This window comes from Hyperolius riggenbachi, chromosome 6 (genome assembly GCF_040937935.1).
Source record: "Hyperolius riggenbachi isolate aHypRig1 chromosome 6, aHypRig1.pri, whole genome shotgun sequence".
Classification (NCBI taxonomy): Eukaryota; Metazoa; Chordata; class Amphibia; order Anura; family Hyperoliidae; genus Hyperolius; species Hyperolius riggenbachi.
In genome coordinates, this window is record NC_090651.1 from 99,071,400 (window position 1) to 99,094,156 (window position 22,757).

The following is a 22,757-nucleotide window of genomic DNA, read 5'->3' on the forward strand; positions in this document are numbered from 1 at the left end:
TACCAATTTGTGAGGTAAATACCTCAATAAATGTAAATTCACAAAGATTAGAGCATGCGTTAAAGCAAGTGAGGTGTTAGGTATTTCATCTCCAGTAACTGACTAACAGCCATTGGGAAAGTTATAAAAGGGAGCAAGCAGAGAAGAGAAAAGGTGAAAAATAATTAAACTATTTAAGAAAATAAGAAAGTTAATAAAAAAAACATATTTTCCCAATTTCACAATATTATTATGTAGTAATTAAAAATGGTTTATAAAATACTAATGGCTTTGAGCTGCTACAGATTTTTTGTTAACTTTATGCAGCTTGGACTTGCACGTTACGTGGCACTGTAATACAAAATACTGCATGCTTTCTGTATCACATCTTTCATCCATTTTCCATGTACTGCAATAATGCATCAAATACTGAATGAAATACTGCATGATTCCTTAAAATACCAAATGAAATACCGCATGAGGTAAAAAACCTTTGTGAATTGTCATGCAGTTTTTTTTTGTTGTTGTAAATTACCGAATTATTACCACATGCGTAAAAAATCGTAGTGAATTTGAAAAGCAAACTCTAAAACACTGAATGCGGTATTTTACTGACCATTTGTTTTTGTCTTATTGAATTGAAGCCATTATAGTTAGTTAACTAAAATAACTAATTCTCTTTACCAAGATTCATCTCTATTCACAAAAGCACAGCAGTTACAGTGCTAAATCCAGTGAATTCAAAAAATAGCAAATCACTTTCATAGCTGTTAGTTGTCGTTTTATTCAGTAGTGAAATCATACACCATTTCCGATGACTGGTCTTTTTGGATTTCTTAAATTAAAACAAAGAAATACATTAAAATGAGTAATCCATATCCCCGTTCCAGTCCACAGTAGTATTTCTGAAATCCAGTGATCCTAAAAAACAAAAGCATAACGAATGAAAACAAAGTAATGAGAACCAGTAAAACAGGTTTAAGTTATATTAGTTGTTGATAGCAACTTTAATCAGAAAAAAATGAGCCTGTTATGACCAAAGCAGATCATTTATCTGGCAGCTAGCTTATAAACTAGCAACTACATGCTTGGATTGGGTAAATGTAATCACCTCCCTAAGTAAATGGAACAAGGTTAGTAAAATATTTTGCCCACCTCCATTGATCTGGATCCTATTTTAGGACACTCATGGAGCACACATTGGAGGACAGAAGGATCCGCATGAACAATGTGACTCTCAGAGCACTGAACTGGTTACCTAGTTATGAACATACTGTACATGATTGGCTTGGCTGCGTGTTCATGTTCATTCCTATTAAGTATAGAATGGGTGGGTGTAGGAGCTAGCCCTGGTGATGACCCCCCCTGGGAAGTATAATAGCAACTGACTTCAAAAATCCAACCCGGTTTTATACCTGTTTGGGGTCAGTAAATTGTCAGAAGTTACCTGTAAAGATATCCATTTGAAAAGCATCTAATGTGTATAGCTTATTTTAGAGTATCTCAGTAGATAGTCATTGCTTCCCTTTTAAAATCTTGGGCTGTATTGAGTATAGACTTCCCCCTTCCTTCCTGTCTCCAGAGTTGGGCCAATGGGCATTTTGAGATCATTCTCATATGTCTGTCACCTGCTTTATTCCGCCTTCTCTCAAAGTTGTGAAGCTATAATGAAACTTTGGATGTGTTCAACTGCTTTTAGGGCAACCATAACTGATACCTTCTCAAGAAAGACTCGGGTATTGCGGCCACTGGTGAGGCTGTTAAGGGAATCCTTAGGGAGCACTTTCATCCATCAGAAACGCTTGCTTGTTATCATGTAGTATTGTTTCAGGTACAGAAAGTCCTCGGTTAAAGAACGAGATAGGGACTGTAGGTTCGTTCTTAAACTGAATCTGTTCTTAAGTTGGAACACTGTGCCATTTATGTCCCCTGTACCTCTTCTGTGCCTCCAGTGTCCCCCTCTGTGTTACCTCTGCCCTCTGTACCTGCTTATACAAGTTTAAAAGCCATTTTTTAATTTGAATTTTTTAAAATCGATTTTTTCAAAAACTAGTCCAATTTGAATTTTTGTTTTACTTGTTCCCATGGAAACACAGAATCCATGCCGTTCGTATGTCAGGCGTTCATAAGTCGGGGACTACCTGTATATCAACTTTTTAGAAAATCTGCATGCAATGGAGTCTATCATTCCACCTTCTCATTTAGAACAAGTAATAAAATAATAAAATGCATAAATATTCCTTTTTGTATTATTTAGGCCTTTTGTACTACATGCGATTCCGATTTTTTTTTATAAGATCCTATTTTTGAATCTGATTAAAAAAGTACTGCAGGCTGCTACGTTTTTTAATCGGAATCAAAAATTAGATCGTATAAAAAATCAGAATCGCATGTAGTATGCAATAGGCCTTAGTGAATCTGCAGCTTTCTCATATATCATACTGGTAAGGGGCTGAACGCACTAGCACGCTTCTGTCCACTATTTAGCAACACATCAATGTTAAAGACTGATGATTGCATGGTGCTGAAAAGTGGACAGGAGAGCACTAGTTTGTTCAGACCGTAAGTGAAGGGAAAACAAGGACAGCACATATAGCTAAATTTAAATAACAACAGCAGCCATCAGAAAGCTCCACAATGCAATCACTTGCATAACTTCTTTATAATCCTGTAGTGCTGTATTTAAGATATATTCTGATATAATCTTCACCAAGTGGAACCAGAATCCTGTTTTTTACAATAGAAACAATTCTCTGGGTCTGTCCTGTGATCCACTCTAGTAAGATGTGAACAAACAGAGGGATGTGCTCGGTTATAACAATTTCCAATTTTTAATAGTATGGGTAAAACCAAATACAGTGAGGGAAAGAGGTATTTGATCCCCTGCTGTTTTTGCTCATTTGCCCTCTGACCAAAAATGACCAGTCTATACTTTTAATTGTAGGTTTATTGTAGCTGTGAGAGGCAGAACAACAACAAAAGACCCCCCCCCCTCCCCCCAAACCCCAAAATCCAGTGTCCCAAAGTCAGAGATTAATGTGCATTGTAATCAATTAAATAAATATTTCAAAAGATCAAGAGTTCAGGCTCCCAGGTATCTTCACTGTATACAGGTAACAGGCTAAGATTAGGTGCGCCCTCTGAAAGCGAGTGCTCCTAATCCTAGCTTGTTGCAGGACCTTAAATAAAAGACACCTGTCCACCGAAGCAATAAATCAGTCAGATTCAAACAGATTCCAAACTAGCCACTGTGACCAAAAAGCTGTCCAAGGATGTAAAGAACAAGATTATAGACCTGCACAAGGCTGGACTGGGCTACAAGACTATCACCAAGCATCTTGGTTAGAAGTTGACAACAGTTGATGCGATCATTCAAATATGGAAGAAACACACAATACCCCCTGTCAATCTCCCTCGGTCTGGGGCTCCATGCACTATCTCACCTTACGGATTAGCAATGATCATGAGAATAAAGATGAAGCACAGGGGGAACTTGTCAATGATCTCAGTGCAGCTGGGATCATAGTCACCAAGAAAGGTCACCAAGGTACCCCTGCTCGAGACGGCACATGATCCAGAGGAGAACTGGGATAAAGTATCGTGGTCACATCAGAACTCACCTCGCTGTGTTTGGAGGAGGAGGAATGATGCCTATGACCCCTGGAACACCATCTCCACTGTTAAACATGGAGATAGACACATTATACTTTGGTGGGGGGGGGGGGGTTCTGCTAAGGGGCCAGAACACCTTCACTACAGCAAAGGGACAATGGGAGGGGCCTTCCCTGGTGCTGCTGCTCTCTAAGGCTGTAAGCGCTTTGAGTCCTATTGGAGAATTGGAGAAAAGCGCTATAGAAATGTTATTGTATTGTATTATTGTATCCAGGGAATTGATTGAAAATATGTCATGTATTGGTTTTCCAGCATGACAATGACCCAAAACACACAGCCAAGGCATCAAAGCAGTGGCTCAGGAAGAAGCACTTGAAGGTTCAATCTTCAAACCATAATCCAACAGAAAATCTGTAGAGGAAGCTGAAGCTTTGAGTTGCGAACATCAGCCTCAAAGCCTTTATGGTTTGGAGAGGATCTGAAAAAAGGAGTGGGCCAAAATCCCTCCTGAGGTGTGCAAATCTGGTAGCCAACTACAAAAAATGTCTGACTTCTGTGCTTGCCAAAAAGGGTTTTCCACCAAGTACTAGTCATCTTTTGATAGGGGATCAAATACATATTTCACTCATTACAATGCACATCAAGCTCTGACTTTGGGGCACCAGGATTTTGAGGGTTCTTTTGTTGTTATTTTGTCTTTCTCAACTTCAAAAAATTCTTCCATTACAATGACAGACTGGTCATTTCTTGGTCAGAGGGAAAATGAGCAAAAGCAGCAGGGGATCAAATACTTCCTTTCCCTCACTGTACACTACTCACAATTAAGTCTTACTTCCACAACATGTGGTTTAACAGATAGACAAGGTTGCCTGCTTTCAATACTGAATAATCAGCATTCTGGCTCCAACTGGTGAAGAAACTGAATGTACTTAGATTAGCTTTCATACTGCAAAATGTGGTGAGATTGATCAAATATTGCACAATGAATAATGTTTAGTGCATGGCCAGCATACCCATCTGTACTACACTGTAAGAACACCATTAGCTTGAAAGCTCCCAAGGGCGGGGCTCTCTCACCCTTTTGTATCTAGGAATTTGTTGTTCATTTCATAGCTTGTTATACATTTTATTCATCATGTTACATCTGTCTTTGTAATTACCAGTTCTGTATGTTGTACCAGTGTTCATATTTGATGTATATCATTGCGCTTTATAAATCAATAATAATAATAACAACTTAAAACTAGCAGGTGAAGGTGGTTAACTTAAAGAGAAACTCCGACCAAAAATTGAACTTTATCCCAATCAGTAGCTGATACCCCCTTTTACATGAGAAATCTATTCCTTTTCACAAACAGACCATCAGGGGGCGCTGTATGACTGATATTGCGCTAAACCCCTCCCACAAGAAACCCCTCCCACAAGAAAAGTTCGAACTTTTGGCAGTTTCCTGTCTGTGAACCTTGTTGCATTGTGGGAAATGGCTGTTTACAGCTGTTTCCAATTGCCAAAAACCATGCAGCAGCTACATCACCTGCCAACAGTAAAATGTTCACTGGAGTTCCTCTTTAAAGCGGAATATAACCCTGCATTTCAACTTTGCTCTAAAATATTATTTACAGCATATTATATGCAAAAAGCATTTTTTTTTTACTAGACCAGCATTGGAAGGGTTAAACACAGAGGTTTAACCACTTCACAACTGAGGGGTTTTCCCCTTAAAAACCAGAGCATTTTTCACATTTTGCACTCCTCCCATTTATTTGCCAATAACTATAACACTACTTCACACAAGTAAATTATCTATATCTTGTTTTTTTCGCCACAAAGTAGGCTTTTCAGGGGTAATACTTTATTTGAGTAATTATGTTGTTCTCTATGAATTTTAAAGTGAAAAAAGAAAAAAAAATGAAAAATACACAAATTCTCTATTTTAAAACCACTATAGTTTTAGAATAAACAATGCTACCATAGGTAAAACCCACACATTTTATTTGCTATTTTGTCCTGGTTATTCCAACATTTAAATGATGTTCCTAGTACAATGTATGGCGACAATATATTATTTTGAAATAAAGGTGTATTTTTTCAATTCTGTGTTATTTTTTTTCTAATTGTACTCTATTGGTAGTTACAAGCCCTTATATGCAAACGTAACAGTAATACACCCTCATGGCATACCTATTTATAAAGCAGAGTCTCTAAGGTAACTATTTTTGCATTATTTTTTCAATTCTGTCCCTTTTTTTTTTTTTTACAAATGTTTTATTTTGGTACACAGTATAGTAAAATAAAAATGTTATTGCTTTTCATTCAGTTTGGGGCTAAACAAAATTCACATGACATAGGCCTTAGCTCTCAAACATCCCAAATTCTATTCTCCCACTTGTTGCGGTTAAAATTATACCCTATATACATAATCACATAGCTTTTTGGCCTCACAATACACCGTTAACCATGATCAGCGCCAATGGATTTTTCATGGCCATTTTTTGCAGCAAAAGTAATACAGTCATTCATTCTTAGCAATGCCTCTGGAGTATCAAAACATTCGATACAGGTCATAAATGTCACCATTCTGAAAACTAGAGACCCGGGCCTACTCAGATATACCTATTGTGTAACATTTGGATTTATGCAGTTTTGCTGAAATTGCACCACAACTTTGAAAATGGTATTTTTTTACGGTTTTTTTCACTTTGGCACAAAAAAAAAATATTCCATGACATAGGCCTCAGCCCTCAAACACTCCAAATTATATTCTCTCGCTTGTCACGGTTAAAATGACACCCTCTACACATAATCCCATAGCTTTTTGGCCTTGCAATACACCGTTAACCATGAGCAGCGCCAATGGATTTTTCAAGGCCAATTTTTGCAGCAAAAGTCATGCAGTCATTGATTCTTAGCAAAGCCCCTGGAGTCTCAGAACATTCGATACAGGTCATAAATGTCACCATTCTGAAAACTAGAGACCCGGGCCTACTCAGATATACCTATTGTGTAACATTTGGATTTATGAGGTTTTGCTGAAATTGCACCACAACTTTGAAAATGGTATTTTTTTACCGTTTTTTTCACTTTGGCACAAAAAAACATATCCCATGACATAGGCCTCAGCCCTCAAACACCCCAAATGATATACTCTCGCTTGTCACGGTTAAAATGACACCCTCTACACATAATCCCATAGCTTTTTGGCCTCGCAATACACCGTTAACCATGAGCAGCGCCAATGGATTTTTCAAGGCCAATTTTTGCAGCAAAAGTCATGCAGTCATTGATTCTTACCAAAGCCCCTGGAGTCTCAGGACATTCGATACAGGTCATAAATGTCACCATTCTGAAAACTAGAGACCCGGGCATACTCAGATATACCTATTGTGTAACATTTGGATTTATGAGGTTTTGCTGAAATTGCACCACAACTTTGAAAATGGTATTTTTTTTACCATTTTTTTCACTTTGGCACAAAAAAACATATCCCATGACATAGGCCTCAGCCCTCAAACACCCCAAATTATATTCTCTCGCTTGTCACGGTTAAAATGACACCCTCTACACATAATCCCATAGCTTTTTGGCCTCGCAATACAACGTTAACCATGAGCAGCGCCAATGGATTTTTCAAGGCCAATTTTTGCAGCAAAAGTCATGCAGTCATTGATTCTTAGCAAAGCCCCTGGAGTCTCAGAACATTCGATACAGGTCATAAATGTCACCATTCTGAAAACTAGAGACCCGGGCCTACTCAGATATACCTATTGTGTAACATTTGGATTTATGAGGTTTTGCTGAAATTGCACCACAACTTTGAAAATGGTATTTTTTTACGGTTTTTTTCACTTTGGCACAAAAAACATATCCCATGACATAGGCCTCAGCCCTCAAACACTCTAAATTATATTCTCTCGCTTGTCATGGTTAACATTATACGCTACATACCAAATCAGATAACGTTTTAGGCACACAGCAGACTGTTAACCACAAGTAGTACCAACAGCTTTTGCAAGGGCTATTTTTCTCACCAAAGTGTAATTCTATTTTTTAATCCTGGTACACACTTTTAATTATTATTGACCAATCACTGACACATTTTTCTACCTCCATGTAGTATGAGAGTCAACACATATTCAATATTATGAACAGATAGTGTACATGGGAGCACAGCAAAGACTATAAAAATAAAAACTCACCATTGTAGAAGCTGTAGAAATGTGGAAGCCAGAGTGTGTTTAGAATCCATACCAGAGGTCGGAGGGTGTACAGCATCCATGGTAGAAGTCAGAGGGTGTTCGACAGATATGTCGGAGGTCAGAGTTTGTTTGGCAGCCATGTCAGAGGTCAGAGGGTCTTTAGCAGCCACGTCAGAGGGTGGTTGATAGCCATGCCAGTGGTCAGATTCCAGAGTGTGGTTGTCTGCTATCCGGGAAGTCCAAGTATAGGCCAAAGTTTAAGTAAAAAATTGTGAACTGAAAAAGTGAAAAAGAAAATCCCTAAAGGCTGGTTCACACTGCAAGAGTTTAACGCTAGTGGTTTGAAAAGCTCTTGCTAATGCGTTGCTATGGGGGATTTTTATAAAATCACATCGCTCAAGTGAGAACAAACTCATAGCATTGCATTAGTGAGAGTTTTTAAATTCGCAAGTGCTTAGAAAAAGCTCTTACAGTGTAAACCAGCCCTAAGGCTAGTTCACACTGCAAGAGCTTTTTCAAACTGCTTGTGATTTTAAGAGCTCTAGCTAATGTAATCCTGTGTGTGTGTTCTCACGTGAGCAATGTGATTTAAAAAAAATCACCCATAGCAATGCATTAGCAAGTGCTTTTCAAGTCACTAGTGTTAAAAAAAAGCTCTTGCAGTGTGAACCAGCTTAATTAAGAAAAAAAAAAAAAAAAAACCTCTAATACTGCAGGTCTGTGTGGTAGCTCTCGAAACACCCGATAACGCATAGTGCTGGTTTTGAAGGGCATTTTGCACAGTAATATCGGGTTTCCGATCGAATTGCATTTTTGCGGCAAACCTTACATCTCTTTTGGGGATATAGCCTCGATGAAGTAGGGGGGAGTACTGCAGGAAAATGCCTTTCATGGAGTCTGATGACATCCTCCGAAACAAGTTGCACTGGGTTCTTTTCAGGTTGTACAGATCGGTGAATGAGTGTTCTGATGACTTGCTCCTGAAATTTTAAAAACCTGGCCTTGTTGCGTGATGATGATCTCTTATAGATGACAAAAGAGTTGTGAAGGGCCACCTGCATTAAATAAATTGATACTTTTTTGTACCAAGCCCTGCGTTTTCTATCGATGCGGTAAGGAGCAAGCATCTGATCTGCCAAGTCCACACCCCCCATGTGCTTATTGTACTCAGCAATGGCCACAGGTTTTGTCACTTCTTGTCTTCGGGACGTCACTGATGTAGTCGCCTCAGAATGTATGTTGGTCAGAAGCAAAACATCCCTTTTATCCCTGTATTTTAGGGCAAGCAGTTCATCGTTTCGGTTGCTGTAACACTCCCCTCTTTTCAGTTTTTTATTCAAGACCTGTGGTGGCAGACCCTTTCTGTTAGCTCTAACAGTTCCGCAGGCCCCAGTCTGAGCTGTATGCAAAAATTTGAACAGTGGGACACTAGAATAAAAGTTGTCCACATACAGCTGATACCCTTGGTGGAGTAATGGGTTAATGAGATCCAGGACAATTCGCTCACTAGCACCCATGTAAGGAGGGCATCCAGGAGGTTCAATTACACTGTCCTTTCCTTCGTATACCCTGAAAGTATAGGTAAAGCCCGTCCCGCTTTCGCATAATTTATATAATTTGACCCCGTATCTGGATCGTTTGGAGGGGATATACTGCTTTATTCCCAGTCTTCCGTGAAAAGGTACAAGGGACTCGTCAATTGCGATTTTTTGATTTGGGATGTAAAGCTCTCCAAATTTTTGATTCAGGTGGTCAATGAGGGGCCGTATTTTGAAAAGGCGGTCACGGTCAGGGTCATCATGGGAAAGATTATTGGCATTGTCATTAAAATGCAAGCAACTCATAATCAATTCGTAACGGTGTCTGGGCATTGCTGCAGAATAAATGGGCATGTAGTGAATTGAATCCTTGCTCCAGTACCTGTTTTGCTCTGGTTTTTTTGTAATGCCCATATTGAGGGTCAAACCTAAAAAAAATTTCAGTTCAGGAACATTTGTGGGGTTCCACTTTCCCACAAATGGTGAGGTGGGATTAGCCGCTATTTTTTGCTGGGCATAAAGATTTGTCTGTTCACAGACAAACTGCAGAAATGTGTCTGTTATGAACAGACTCAAAAAATCTAGTGGCTGCATGTTCTCAGTGGCCACTTGTATACCACTACTGGCTGTGAAGGGATGGATGCTAGGGACCTCCAAATTAGAGGGTGCCCACTGTGGGTGGCGAAGCTCATAAGGTAGCTCTTGCCTCTGACTTGGCCTGGCAGCCCTCTGACCTCTCTGACTGGCATTGCTGGTAGTAGCTGCGCTGGGTGCTGTCATCTCATCTGGGTGAGGTGATCCCCCTTCAGCAGCAGAATCGGTGTCACTGTTCATTGGATCAGGATCAGTGCCCCTCGCCTGCACTTCTGTCCTAGCTGGCTGAGCTGGTGGTGGCCCAGCGGAGTCAGAATCTGTGTCGCTTTCTGACAGCGAATCCGAATCTTCTTGGGGACACCACTCTTCATCTGAATCAGATAGGTCTTCTTCACTGCTGTCGCTATACTGCAGAATGGCGCAGGCCTCTTCTGCCGTAAATAGCCTCTTTGCCATCTTAATGACTAAGTTAGGCAGGCAGGTAGGTAGGTATATTTTTTTTATATAAAAAGGGAAGTTAGCTAGTAAGGAGTAGGGTAAAAAAGGTATAGGATATAGTATAGTATACACTATATAGTAGTGTATGAAAAAAGGAATGTATGGGCCTGAAATGCCTAACAAAAAAAGGAGGAAAGGAGAGGTTAAGTGGTGTGGCAAGGGAAGGGTTAATCAGCTTAATCAGCTACTGAAAAGCTGGTACTGAAAAGCTGTCAGAATCAGCAAATCTAACAAAATAGATTTCCCCTCAGCAATGTGATAAAAGTAACACATACCTCAGATCACAGGAGCAGAGTGATCTGATTTTTTTTTTACTTTTATCTACACTGTGTCTCTATTTGTAAACTTTAGAATGAATGAAGACTGCCACTGGCTGTAGCAGCCGTCAATCATTTATTATAAACTCTGATTGGATTTGGGAAACTCTTTTCCCAGTATCCAATCAGTGATCTGTAACTTAGGGGGAGTTAGTGTGTGTATATATGTTTATATACATCACAATGAATGAAGGCTGCCACTGGCTGTGGCAACCGTCAATCATTCATCAGAAAATCGTTTCCCAGTCTCCAATCAGTGATCTGTAACTTAGGGGGATGTGTGCATGTAATACAGTAATGAAAGGGCAGCTGTCAATCATTGACAAAGCACTGTGATTGGATAATGGGGACTGGGGTCCCCAAAACCAATCCAGGTGCTCGAGAGGGTCATAGGGTCACATGCCTGTGCACGATCGCCGCATACCCATGGGGGACATGTTTATGAATGAAGGCTGCCTCAAGCAGAGGCAGTCTTCATTCATTTATTTAGCAGGCAACATGATTGGTTATTGGGGACTGGTGTCCCCAAAACCAATCCAGGTGCTCTACAGGGTCATAGGGTCACATGCCTGCACGTGCACGTGCACGATCGCCGCATACCCATAGGGGAACATGTTTATGAATGAAGGCTGCCTCAAGCAGAGGCAGTCTTCATTCATTTATTTATCAGGCAACATGATTGGTTATTGGGGACTGGGGTCCCCAAAACCAATCATTGCACTGAGGAGCTGGTGTGCACGTGCGCGCGCACGGCGCGGGGGCGTGCCATCGCGCGCTGCACCTTTGTTTACAACTTATGAATGAAGGCTGCCTCAAGCAGAGGCAGTCTCCATTCATTTATTTGTCAGGCAGCATGATTGGTTATTGGGGACTGGGGTCCCCAAAACCAATCATAGCTCTGCGGAGCTGGTGTGCACATGCGCACGCACGGCGCGGGGGGCGCGCGATCGCGCGCTGCACCTTTGTTTACAACTTATGAATGAAGGCTGCCTCAAGCAGAGGCAGTCTCCATTCATTTATTTGTCATGTGGTTCGATTGGTTTTGGGGACCTCAGTCCTCAATAACCAATCAATGGACTGCAAGGGCTGTGCGGGTGGGTGCGTGCACGCGCGATCGCGCGCACACGGCAACAAAAACAATGTGCCTGCTGTTTTGTTATGAATGAAGACTGCTCCTGTTTGAAGCAGCCTTTATTCATCAATCGGGGACACTAATTGGATTTAGGAACACTCGTTCCTAATGTCCAATTAGTCAACTGCTGTGCGGGCTGGCTGCAGTGTGCGAGCGTGTTGCCCCGCCCTCTCCCAGCATGTAAACAGGAACATACGCCTTTCTCCGTCCCTGGGGGTGAAGCAGTGCACAGAGGGACGGAGAAATTTAGCACTGCAGAGGTAAAGTGGTTAAAGTTCCGTGGAGAGATATGCAGAAGTTCAGATTGTTACATTCTATTTGGTTGAATGTATCTATTGATAAATGTTACACACTCTTTGGCTGTCCTCCAAGCTCCTTCTCAGTGAGAGAGAGTGAGTCACATTCAACACTTAGATACATTTATGTAAACAAAATGTATCTATTTCAGCTTCGGATGCGTCTGCAGAAATCTCCAGGAACTTTAAAGGCCTGTGTAACTCTTCCAATGCTGGTCTAGTAAAAAAAAAAAATGCTGGTTGCATATAATATACTGTAAATAATGTTTTAGAGCAAAGTTGAAATGCAGGGTTATATTCCGCTTTAAATTTGTAAGACACTGAGATAACCGTTAAGACCATTGCTAAACAATTCACAACAATGAGTTCTCGATTTACTTACTTCAATTACAGTTCATTTCTTGTTGCTTTCATTCTTCATCAGAACTGATGATATTATCACCTGTATCCTCTGTATTTCCACCATCAGCTTCATCAGAACCACCTACAGAGTCATTGGTGTTTCCCTCATCTTCATCCTCAGGTTTACCTGGACCGATGGGACCATCTGTAAGCATTTCATACAAATATGTGTCCTCATCGTCATCCTCATCTTCATCCCAGCCATTATCATTAGGATCGATTGAATCAGTGGGGGGTACACCTTTTCCAGATTCATTTGAACTTGGCTGATCTCTTTCATCATTGTTTGCTTTATTGCCATCTCCATTATTTCCAGTATCCTGGTATACAATTACTTACATGTTACTTTCATATCAAACCACCACATAAAATATATGTGCACATTAGAATACAACAATAAAATATGCTACTTTATCAAAGCTTCAAAGGGAGCAGTCACTGTTGCCATGACTGAGCTTCCGATCACATCTGGCTTTTTCTATTGGCTCTGCACCGACAGAAAAAAAGAGAACATCTGATTGGCAGTTGGGAATATAACAGGAGGATGTGATTTGCATTACAGTGCAGAGCTCCTTGAAGAGGCAACACAATGACATATAGAAGAATGTAATACATTAGTCAGGATACCCAATTTTAGGTTAATTATCCTGATTTCAGCAGCATAAACACTCCCTATATCTATATATTGTTGTATATTGGTATGAAACCCACCCTCCCCTATACTTGGATATCATAAAGCATTTTCCTTACAGTGCAGTGGGAAACCAGGGTCCATATGCAATTCACTTTTTCTCCAAAGTTTTATACCAGGTGAAAATGTTTCATCTTCTCTTTAAAATAACTTTTCAGCATTTTATAATTGAAAAAGTACTAGTAAAAAAAAAGTACTAGTAAAATTATTTTCAGTATTTTCTTGCTAGCTGGGGGTTTAAAGAGGAACTCCAGTGAAAATAATGTAATAAAAAAGTGCTTTATTTTTACAATAATTATGTATAAATGATTTAGTCAGTGTTTGCCCATTGTAAAATCTTTTAAATCCCTGATTTACATTCTGACATTTACCATATGGACATTTTACTGCTGGCAGGTGATGTAGCTGCTGCTTGCTTTTTTTTGGCAGTTGAAAACAGCTGTAAACAGCTATTTCCCACAATGCAACAAGGTTCACAGATAGAAACTGCCATGACCATGGTCCTCAGAGTTTCTTATGGGAGGGGTTTCACCACAATATCAGCCATAAAGAGCCCCCTGATCCGTTTGTGAAAAGGAATAGATTTCTCATGTAAAAGGGGGTATCAGCTACTGATTGGGATGAGGTTCAATTCTTGGTCACGGTTTCTCTTTAAAAGGCATTTTATTGACAAGGCGTGATAATATTAACTTGGAGAAAACTAAAGTGAAAAAGTAAATTGCATATGGGCCCAGGTGTTGTTTCTGCTCACTTTAGAACACACGATTACAAACATACTGCATTGATGCAGTAAATATGTCTATGTCCTAAAAAGTGCTGGTGTGGGTTCTAGGATGTACAGTAGAACCTATGTCCGCCACCTTGCATACGTGTGTGTGCTCCCACACGTGCACCTGTGTAGTCCTTTGTAAAAGTGAATGATTGCTGCTATAGCTAGGTTGCTCGTGACTCGTGTATAAGTCGACCCTATACTTTTATTTAGTGAGTCTGACCTACATTTCTAGACTTATAGTCGAGTATATACAGTATTGTCTAAATTTCCTTCTCTGCTCTAAGAAATTAGCCACACCACAATAACCTTTATACACAAACATTTATTAAATTAAAAGTTTCAGAGAGGGTAATGATACTCAAGATGAGTATGATATTAGCTTTTACCTACTTTTTAGTATTTTTCAGTTGTTAGCTGCTAGAAAGTTATGTTGTAGGTAAAATGAAAAAAATTTTTCCTTAGAGAATGATCAGAAACAAGGTAATTGAATAGGATCCTGTGGCCCATACGCAATTGACTTTTTCTCCTGGGATATAATTTTTTTTCATCTTCTCTTTAAAATAACTTTTCAGTACTCTCCAATTAGAAAAAAGTCCCAAAACGTACTAGTGAAAAATCTAAAACAGTACTGTCAACGTTATTTTTAGTACTTTCTTACTTGCTGGTGGCTTAAAATGAATTTTATTGTCAAGTTCTGAAAATATCACCTAGGAAAAAACTAAGGAGAAAAAGTGAATTGCATGTGGGCCTTTGTTTTACAATGCAGAAGCTTATCTGATTTTTTGTCACAGACGTGAATGTATTTTCCTTGGATGCTATTATTTCTGTGTTTGTTCAATAAACTGCAGAGTTTGTTTCTGTAAAAATTCTGCAAAATTCAGCACCTGAACAGCTCTGCATAATCATGGACGCTTAAGGGGACCCTGAGCAGACTGTGTGGGTATACAATAAAGCATATCCACAAATACTTAAGAATACCCTCTCACTTACGGCCCCTGTAGTAAAGCTTTCTGCCCACTGGTCTGTTCGTTGTAAATTACATTGGGGCCGGCGACTCTCAGCAAAGTTGCACTGTGACCCCGAAACTCCTCTCCTGCAATGACGTGCTGCTCGTGCAGGGATAGACTTAGAGGAGGATGACGGAGGCTGGAGCATGCACACTCCGCATGAACTGACTTCCGCTTCTGGGGTCACAGCGCGACTTTGCTGAGATTCGCCGGCCCTAATGTAATTTATATCGGTCAGGGGCCGTAAGTGAGGGAGTATTCTTAAAGTGAATGGGAACCGCATTTAAAAAAATGAGATAGATACTTACCCAAGGAGAGGGAAGGCTCTGGGTCCTATAGAGCCTTCCGGCTCCTCTCCTGGTCCCGTCATTCCGGTGCTGGCTCGCTCGGTAGCAGTATTTGACTAAATTAGTCAAATACTGCTTTACCCGGCCGAAAGAGGCTTCAGAAGTCTTCAGGGAGCCCGAGTGCTCCTGAAGAAGGGCGGCCCTGTACTGCGCCTGCGCAAGCACGCTCTCTTGCACGCTCACGCCTGTGCAGTATGGAGCCGCATGTCTTCGGGAGGACACGGCTCCCGAAGACTTCCAAATACCCTTTCGGCCGGGGATTGAAACGGGGGGGAGACAGCACAGGATAGGGAGCACCGAGAGAGGAGACGGAAGGCTCTATACGACCCAGAGCCTTCCCTCTCCTTAGGTAAGTATCTGCTTCATTTTTAAAAAAATGCGGTTCCCATTCACTTTAAGTATTCCTGGGTATGCTTAAATGCATGCCCACACAGTCTGCTCAGGGTCCCTTTAACTTTAACAGGGTTTTTAACAGGGTCCATTTCCCACCAAAACAACAGCAAATGAATGTAATTATATTCTGTTTCCATGCAGTGACCACTCCTAGCAATACTGTTCTATGAACTGTGTGGATTTTCCACCAAAACAACTTCAAATTAATATAATTATAATCTGTATCCATGCAGTGACCACTCCTAGCAATACTGTTCTATGAGCTGCGTGGACTTGCTTTTGTCCACAAACTATGTTATCTGTGTATATATCACAACTGTATGGACAATATAGAGCATGTAAAAAAAAATTCAATGTGTGTTACACTGGACTGTAAATATAAAAGTAAACTGTACTGAGCTCTATCACAAGATTTCCTCATTATGGGCCATATGCAATTCACTTTTTCACCTGAGTTTTCTCCTAGGGGATAATTTTTCAACTTCTTTTTAAAATAACTTTTCAGCATTTTACAAATGAAAAAGTACTAAAAAGTAGATGAAAAGGCACTTGCAAAATTATTTTGAGTATTTTCTTGCTTGCTGGTGGTTTACAACGGATTTTAAAGACAAGTTTTAAAATATCACCTGGGAGAAAACTCAGGTGAAAAAGTGAATTGCATTTGGCCCTATGTGTTCTAAATATACACGTTTGCTTAAAAAAAAAAATATTATTGCAGTGCTTTTCAGCAAAAATAATATGGCTGTGTCAGTCTATTATAAGTGTTTAAGCAACCCAATGCATGCTAATATGGGAAGAAAAGGCATCCTTTTATCTCCTGGCTGGTCTAATAAATGAGAAGTTAGCTCACAGACTGCTCTGTTCTCCTCTGAGCATCACATTCAAGATTTAGGGAGACAGGGATTTGGGGATGTTTTATACACCTAAGAAACCAATCTAACAAAAAACAATCCAAACAGAGTAGCATATTAGAGAATGATAGCTGACTGCAAACTAAAGTTTTACGGTGATTTTTAATAGTATTAAATTACAGAATGACAGCATTAGCATATTTTATATAGTCATTTTAATTAGATATTTCCTTTTAAGTACACATTTCTAAATATATTACCGGCAGGTATTTTCCTCCATTTGACACCTTTTCAAAATTCCAGATACCGACAGTCATCTCTTTTACCTTCTTTTGGCTGGCACATGCTGCGTAATCTATCACATATAAGATGTTAAATGCAGTGTCATTACATTTCAATACAAAAGCATTTTGTTTGGTAATACTAAAACATATAGTATTTGTGGTTAAGAATCTAAGTGAAGTCTTGTCCGTATACTCACATGTATTCAAGCAGATGCTGAATCCAATCAGCATGAATATAACTGAGATTTTCATTTCACAGGTTGCAGAGTTCAGTTTTATGGAAGTATGGCAGTCACAAGTACAGATTTATATACTTTCACCACACATCACAAAATCTCACTAAATCTCTCCACGAAACAAATCCATACACTAATCTCTATAAAATATTTTGGCAAGTTCAGTCTACAATGTTCTGTCTAAGCCTGAAGTTAAATATTAGCAAAATCTTTAAGTCTTTTTTTATATGTCTACTTCATTTTACTGGTACTGTCAGTCCCTTTCAAAGGGGAGGGATTCAATGTGTTTAGTTTTTGGATTTGAAAGCTTTGATTAATAAAATATCGTCACATAAGAATGTGGTCAGTGATGTATGACCTTAGAAAATAGACCTACTTACGTGTGCAGTATAATAAACAACTGCTCTGTTCTTCTTTATGTCCAAATTAATAAAAAAAAGGGATCATTTGCATATTCAGTAGTAGTGCATTGTAGTAGTGCATTGTGGGTAACCACAAATGTTCACTTATAGCGGAATTATTTCAGATTTCCTTCTGTTTTAAGAAGGCAAATACACCAAGCTTTGCTTTTTTTAGTAGGAGGGCTTTTTGGTCCATTTTATCCCCCTATACATTCCTAGTAGTTTGGGTCACCCTGAGCTGCTTGGTTACTCTGTTGTACTGGTCCAAGCCCTATCTCATACAGCCTTATCAATCCCTGCCATGTACTGATGAGGGCCAAAAGTCTGAAGCAGGCTGTCTACATGTGGGTTTGATATGGCTGTGTAAAATTTAAAGCTATAGACTTGCTATACACCAGCGGTTCTGGATGCTTGCTTGGCTTACCAAGGGTGATAAGGGATAATTTGCGTATTCAGTAGTAGTGCATTGTGGGTAACCACAAATGTTCACTTATAGCAGAACTATTGCAGATTTCCTTCTGTTTTAAGAAGGCAAATACACCAAGCTAAAAAGAAGAAAGTTATTTTGAACGTAAGATGAAAAATTATTTCCTGGGAGAAAAATCAGGAGAAAATGTAATTGAGTAGGGTGATTATCTGATTGCTGCCACAGACATGAAAATATACTGCATTCTTTGAACACTATCATTTCTGTTAAATAAACTGCAGAGTTTGTTTCTAAAAAAAATCAGCATCAGAACAGCTCTGCATAATCATGGAAGCTTACCTTTTCCACCAAAAACAATTACAAATTAATTTATTTATGTACTGGTTCAGTGCAATGACTCTTCCTTGAAATGCTGTATGTGAGCTGGGTGTACTTGCTTTTGTCTGCAGATAATGTTATCTAAGTAAAAATCACAACTGCTTGTGCAGTAAAGAGTATGGTAAAGAGCATTTTATTGGATATTATGCTGGACTGTAAATATACATATACAATATACATTATATATATATATATATATATATATATATATATATATATATATATATATATATATATATATATACAGTATATATATACAGTATATATATACTATATATTTACCATATACATACAATATAATAAATATCTGCTCTATACTGCTCTAACTAATTAACCAGAGGGTAATAAATTACCCCCCTGATCTATTTAAAGTAATTTATCCAGCACAAAGAGCCCCCCCCCATACAACAATAGCATGACAATTTTGTGTAATCATTATAGTGACAAAAAAATAGCCCAAGTCATAGCTCTGACATTACAGTCTGAACAGGTGCTGGGTATGTATCCACTTGCTTACCGCTCATCCTACCTACTGGGGTCTAAATGGACCACAAGCAGTAGTTTGCTGGCGCTATAAAAAAAAACTGAAGTTATTCACAGCTGCCATTTTAGGAATTTGTTACCTCACCACCGATAAGTCCAAATCAAATATTCTTTTCTTATTTTAAATGTTATTGTGCCGACTGGATATATTTTTTTAGACAGAAACAACTGGCTACCACACTGCACATAAACCTTCACACAATATAGTTGGTCTAAAAGCATAAAATCTTATGGCATCACAATCCATCTTGGTCACTGTTTAGAAATGGAAAAGTGCCTGCAGTTACTTCAAGCTATGCACTCCCCAATTAGTCTGATCAGGTTGTTTGCAAAAACAGTTCATTGGATATGTGAGGTAGTAGTATGCCCCCCCCCCCCCCCCCCCCCATCCTGCAATATATGCAATAAAGCCTCTGTTAACTGGAGTGTTTAGGTCACATAGGCCAAATCAAACCCCTTTATGATATGCAAAGAATTCTTGACCAGCCCTGCATGAAACAACTGATGTTACGCTCCACCACCAGCACTCCTTGGATAGCAACACATCAAATTTGATGGACCACCGCTGCCAATGATCTGTAGTGCATATTGGGAATTCCCAGGCTCCCCTCACCTCTCCTTTATTTGCGCAATATTACGGAATATCTTCCTCCTAAGGGTATATGAACAGCAGCAGGATGGGGAGGAAAGATGAGGAGCTCAGTTTTGTCCAGGTTAAGCTTCTGGAACCTAGCTGACATCCAAAAGGAAATAGCTGAGAGACATAAGGAGACCTTGTCCACAGTGGTGGAGGAGAGATCAGGGGTATGGAGGTAAATCTCAGTGTCATCGGCATAAAGATGGTATTTAAAGCACAGGGAGGTAAGTCGTTTGCCAATTGAGGAAGTGTATATTGAGGACAGAAGGGGGACCAGAACAGAGCCCTGGGAGACCACGACTGTGAAGGGGATAGGAGTTGAAAGCCATTGAAAGAGGTTGTGAAGGAGCGATTGGAGAGGTAGGAGATCCAAGCCAAGGTGAGCCCATGGATGAACAAGGACTGTAGGGATTGGAGGAGGCAGGAATAGTCTACCGTTTCAAATGTCGAGGAGAGGACAAGGTGGAACAGGATGGAGTAAGTGCTTTGGGCTCTGGCAAGGGTAAGGTCACTGATCACCTTGGCGAGGGCTGTTTCTGTTGAGTGTGCAGGTGGGAATCCATACTGTAGGGGGTCAAGTATGGAATTGGTGTTGAGGTATTGGGTAATAATGCATTGGTGGGCCAGATGTTTGAGGCGTTTAAAGGCAAAGGGAAGGAGGAAAATTGGGCGATAGTTTGAGGGTAGGGATGGGTCAAGTGAGGGTTTTTTTTCAGCAGGGGAAGTATGGAGGCCTGTTTGAAGGCTTTGAGGAAGGTGCCTGGAGAGGTTGAGCAAGGAGGTGAGGATTGGGGCCAGGTAAGGTAAGTGGGGGCAAAAGGTGTTTGAGGGTACAGGATCAAGGTGCTAGGACTTTGTCAATGGTGGCAGGAACAAAGGGGTTGAGGGGTGGGTGGGACAAGGGAGTGGCTGGGGGGGAGGGGGGGACTAGGGAGTGGCTGGGGGGGGGGGAGGAAATGACCTGAGAGGAGATTGTTGCAATTTTAGTGATGAAGTGGGTGGCGAGATCATTGGCTGAGAGGGAGGAGCTGGGAGGAGGGGTAGTGGGGTTGAGTAGGGAATTCAAAGGGGCAAAGAGCCATTTAGGGTTGGAAGCTTGGGTTTCGATCAGGGCTGCAAAGTAACTTTGCTTGGTTTCAGAGAAGGCAGTGTGAAAGAGTAGCAGCTTGGCATTATATTCTAGGAAATCAGGATTAAAACATGATTTCCTCCATTAGAAGCCAACGAGCGCAGAGCGGGCGGCTACTTGGAGGTCTGATGCAGCCACTGACACAATGGGATGGCATGCCATACACAATCCTCTGATGAGGTTCTAGAAAACGTGGCGAAATGGCTGTAAGGACAGCAGGCCTTGGGACTCCCAGGAGTGATGCCACACACCTCGTTGCCCAGCATCTTACGTTCATACTACCATCGTTGATCAGGATGTGCAAGTATATTTAGCCTGCACTGCCAGCCTGCTCCAACTGTCTATGTTTTCTATGCTTTGCTTTTCTTTCTGCTTCAAGAGAACTGTGAAACATGCACGTTTTGACTGTGTTATGCTGACATGGTTTTCAAGATGCTGCATGCGCAGCTTGTGGAACTGTGTCATTGGAAAGAACACAAGTAAAGCATTGTTTTTTCTTTACCCACGGTGTGCCTGCCATTTATTCCTTTATTTTTTGTGATTTCCTCCATTTCCATGCAGCTGCTTGAGTTACTTTTCTGAGGTTACGTGTGTGGGTGGTGTACCAGGGTTGGGGGTTGCAGGGCTTATTAGTGTGTTGAGGGGGCAGCCTCATCTATATGGTAATAGTTAGGGTGGGACAAGGGGTCGGGAGGAAGTGAGCTGGGGAAAGTTGTGGGAGCCAGATAGTGGGTGGGAGGGAAAGAGTACATTCGATTGTGCAGGGATAATGTGGGCAGTGGTATGGACTGATGTAGATGAGTGGAGAATGGTAGAGGAAGCATGGAGTAGGAAACAGGAAGGATGAATCTCTCTAGGCTGGGATAGTGTTCAGAAATGCAGGTGAAGTTAAAAGGTCAATGAAGTTACCTTGGCGTAAAGCTGAATTGTGCTTAACTGCTGGTGAATTCTGGTTAATATGATATTCCACCCTTAGAAAGCTGCCCTTACAAAGCAAACAGAAGTCAGTGAAGCCAACTATAGTAGCAACTAGCAAGGATGGAACAGAGGTGCCAATAACATGATACAACTGTTAAAAAATGTTTAAAAGAGGAGGTAGTGGTGGACTTACCGCCCCAGTAAGTAGACTGGTTGATTTAATAGTCAACAATGAAATGTATTTATACACTCCACAATGCAACGTGTTTAATAGCATAAGAGCCGATTCATCACGCATTAACGGGAGCAATAACTAGTACTGGTCAGTGTAGCTGAGGCGCTTGGCAGCTACACTGACCAGTACTAGTCATTGCTTCCTTTATTGCCTGATGAAGTGGGTTTAAACCTGCGAAACGCATTGCATTGTGGAGTGTATAAATACATTTCATTGTTGACTATTAAATTAAACAATTCAGAGTCTACTTACTGGTGAGGTAAGTCCACCACTTCCTCCTCTTTTAAACAGTTTTTAACTGTTTTATCCTGTTATTAGCGCCTCTGTCCCATCCTTGCTACAGTCTCGAGTCCACCTTCGGTGGAGGGGTGTTTTCCCTTGTCTCCTATCTACAGAGAGCAACTTCCAAAATGAGTGTGGTCAGGCCCTAATGCTCCCCACCCGCCTATACAGTGGTTGCCTTTGAGGTAACCCACACTTGTGAGTATAACAACACACATTTTGGCTTTCTCCATAACCTGGTTATACTATATACTGCACTATGTTGGGCTCTCGGTGTCCTTTTCTGTTTTTCTCCTACAAGTGTAAAACTGACTATAGATTCTCCTTACATACGCATAGGACCAGAGCAAATGTATAATCAGGATAGCCTGGCAGACAGTTTTCAAAGTAAACTTTGTTTGAAATTACAGAATAGCCACCGGGAAATAAAGTGTGAAACAAACAAAAGCCAGAATTTTAAATGCAATTAGTAATAGGAATGTAATGTTACTCTGGTGCTAATAATAATTTGGGAGAGCACCTAGCACATTGTTCCGTGTGAATGAAGGTATGTAAGTAGTACCTATCCCAGTGCATGCCTTCACAAGCTTTCCTATCTAGAAATAGCTGATTTCTGGTTTCCTGGACACCCCCAACACAGTCCTGGTCTTCAGTCCTTACAA

The 22,757-nt window shown here is 40.4% G+C and overlaps 1 protein-coding gene across 1 annotated transcript; it reads right to left on the reverse strand.

The window, feature by feature from the left end:
* Positions 1 to 761: 761 nt before the first annotated feature.
* On the reverse strand, positions 762 to 16,960 carry LOC137522497 (uncharacterized). The gene is made up of 3 exons (XM_068242567.1): positions 16,886 to 16,960; positions 12,545 to 12,884; positions 762 to 900 (listed from the first exon to the last, which is right to left on the reverse strand). The coding sequence occupies exons 1-2, from the start codon at positions 16,940 to 16,942 to the stop codon at positions 12,573 to 12,575; spliced, it is 369 nt and encodes a 122-aa protein (XP_068098668.1). The 5' UTR covers positions 16,943 to 16,960; the 3' UTR covers positions 762 to 900; positions 12,545 to 12,572.
* Positions 16,961 to 22,757: the final 5,797 nt, after the last annotated feature.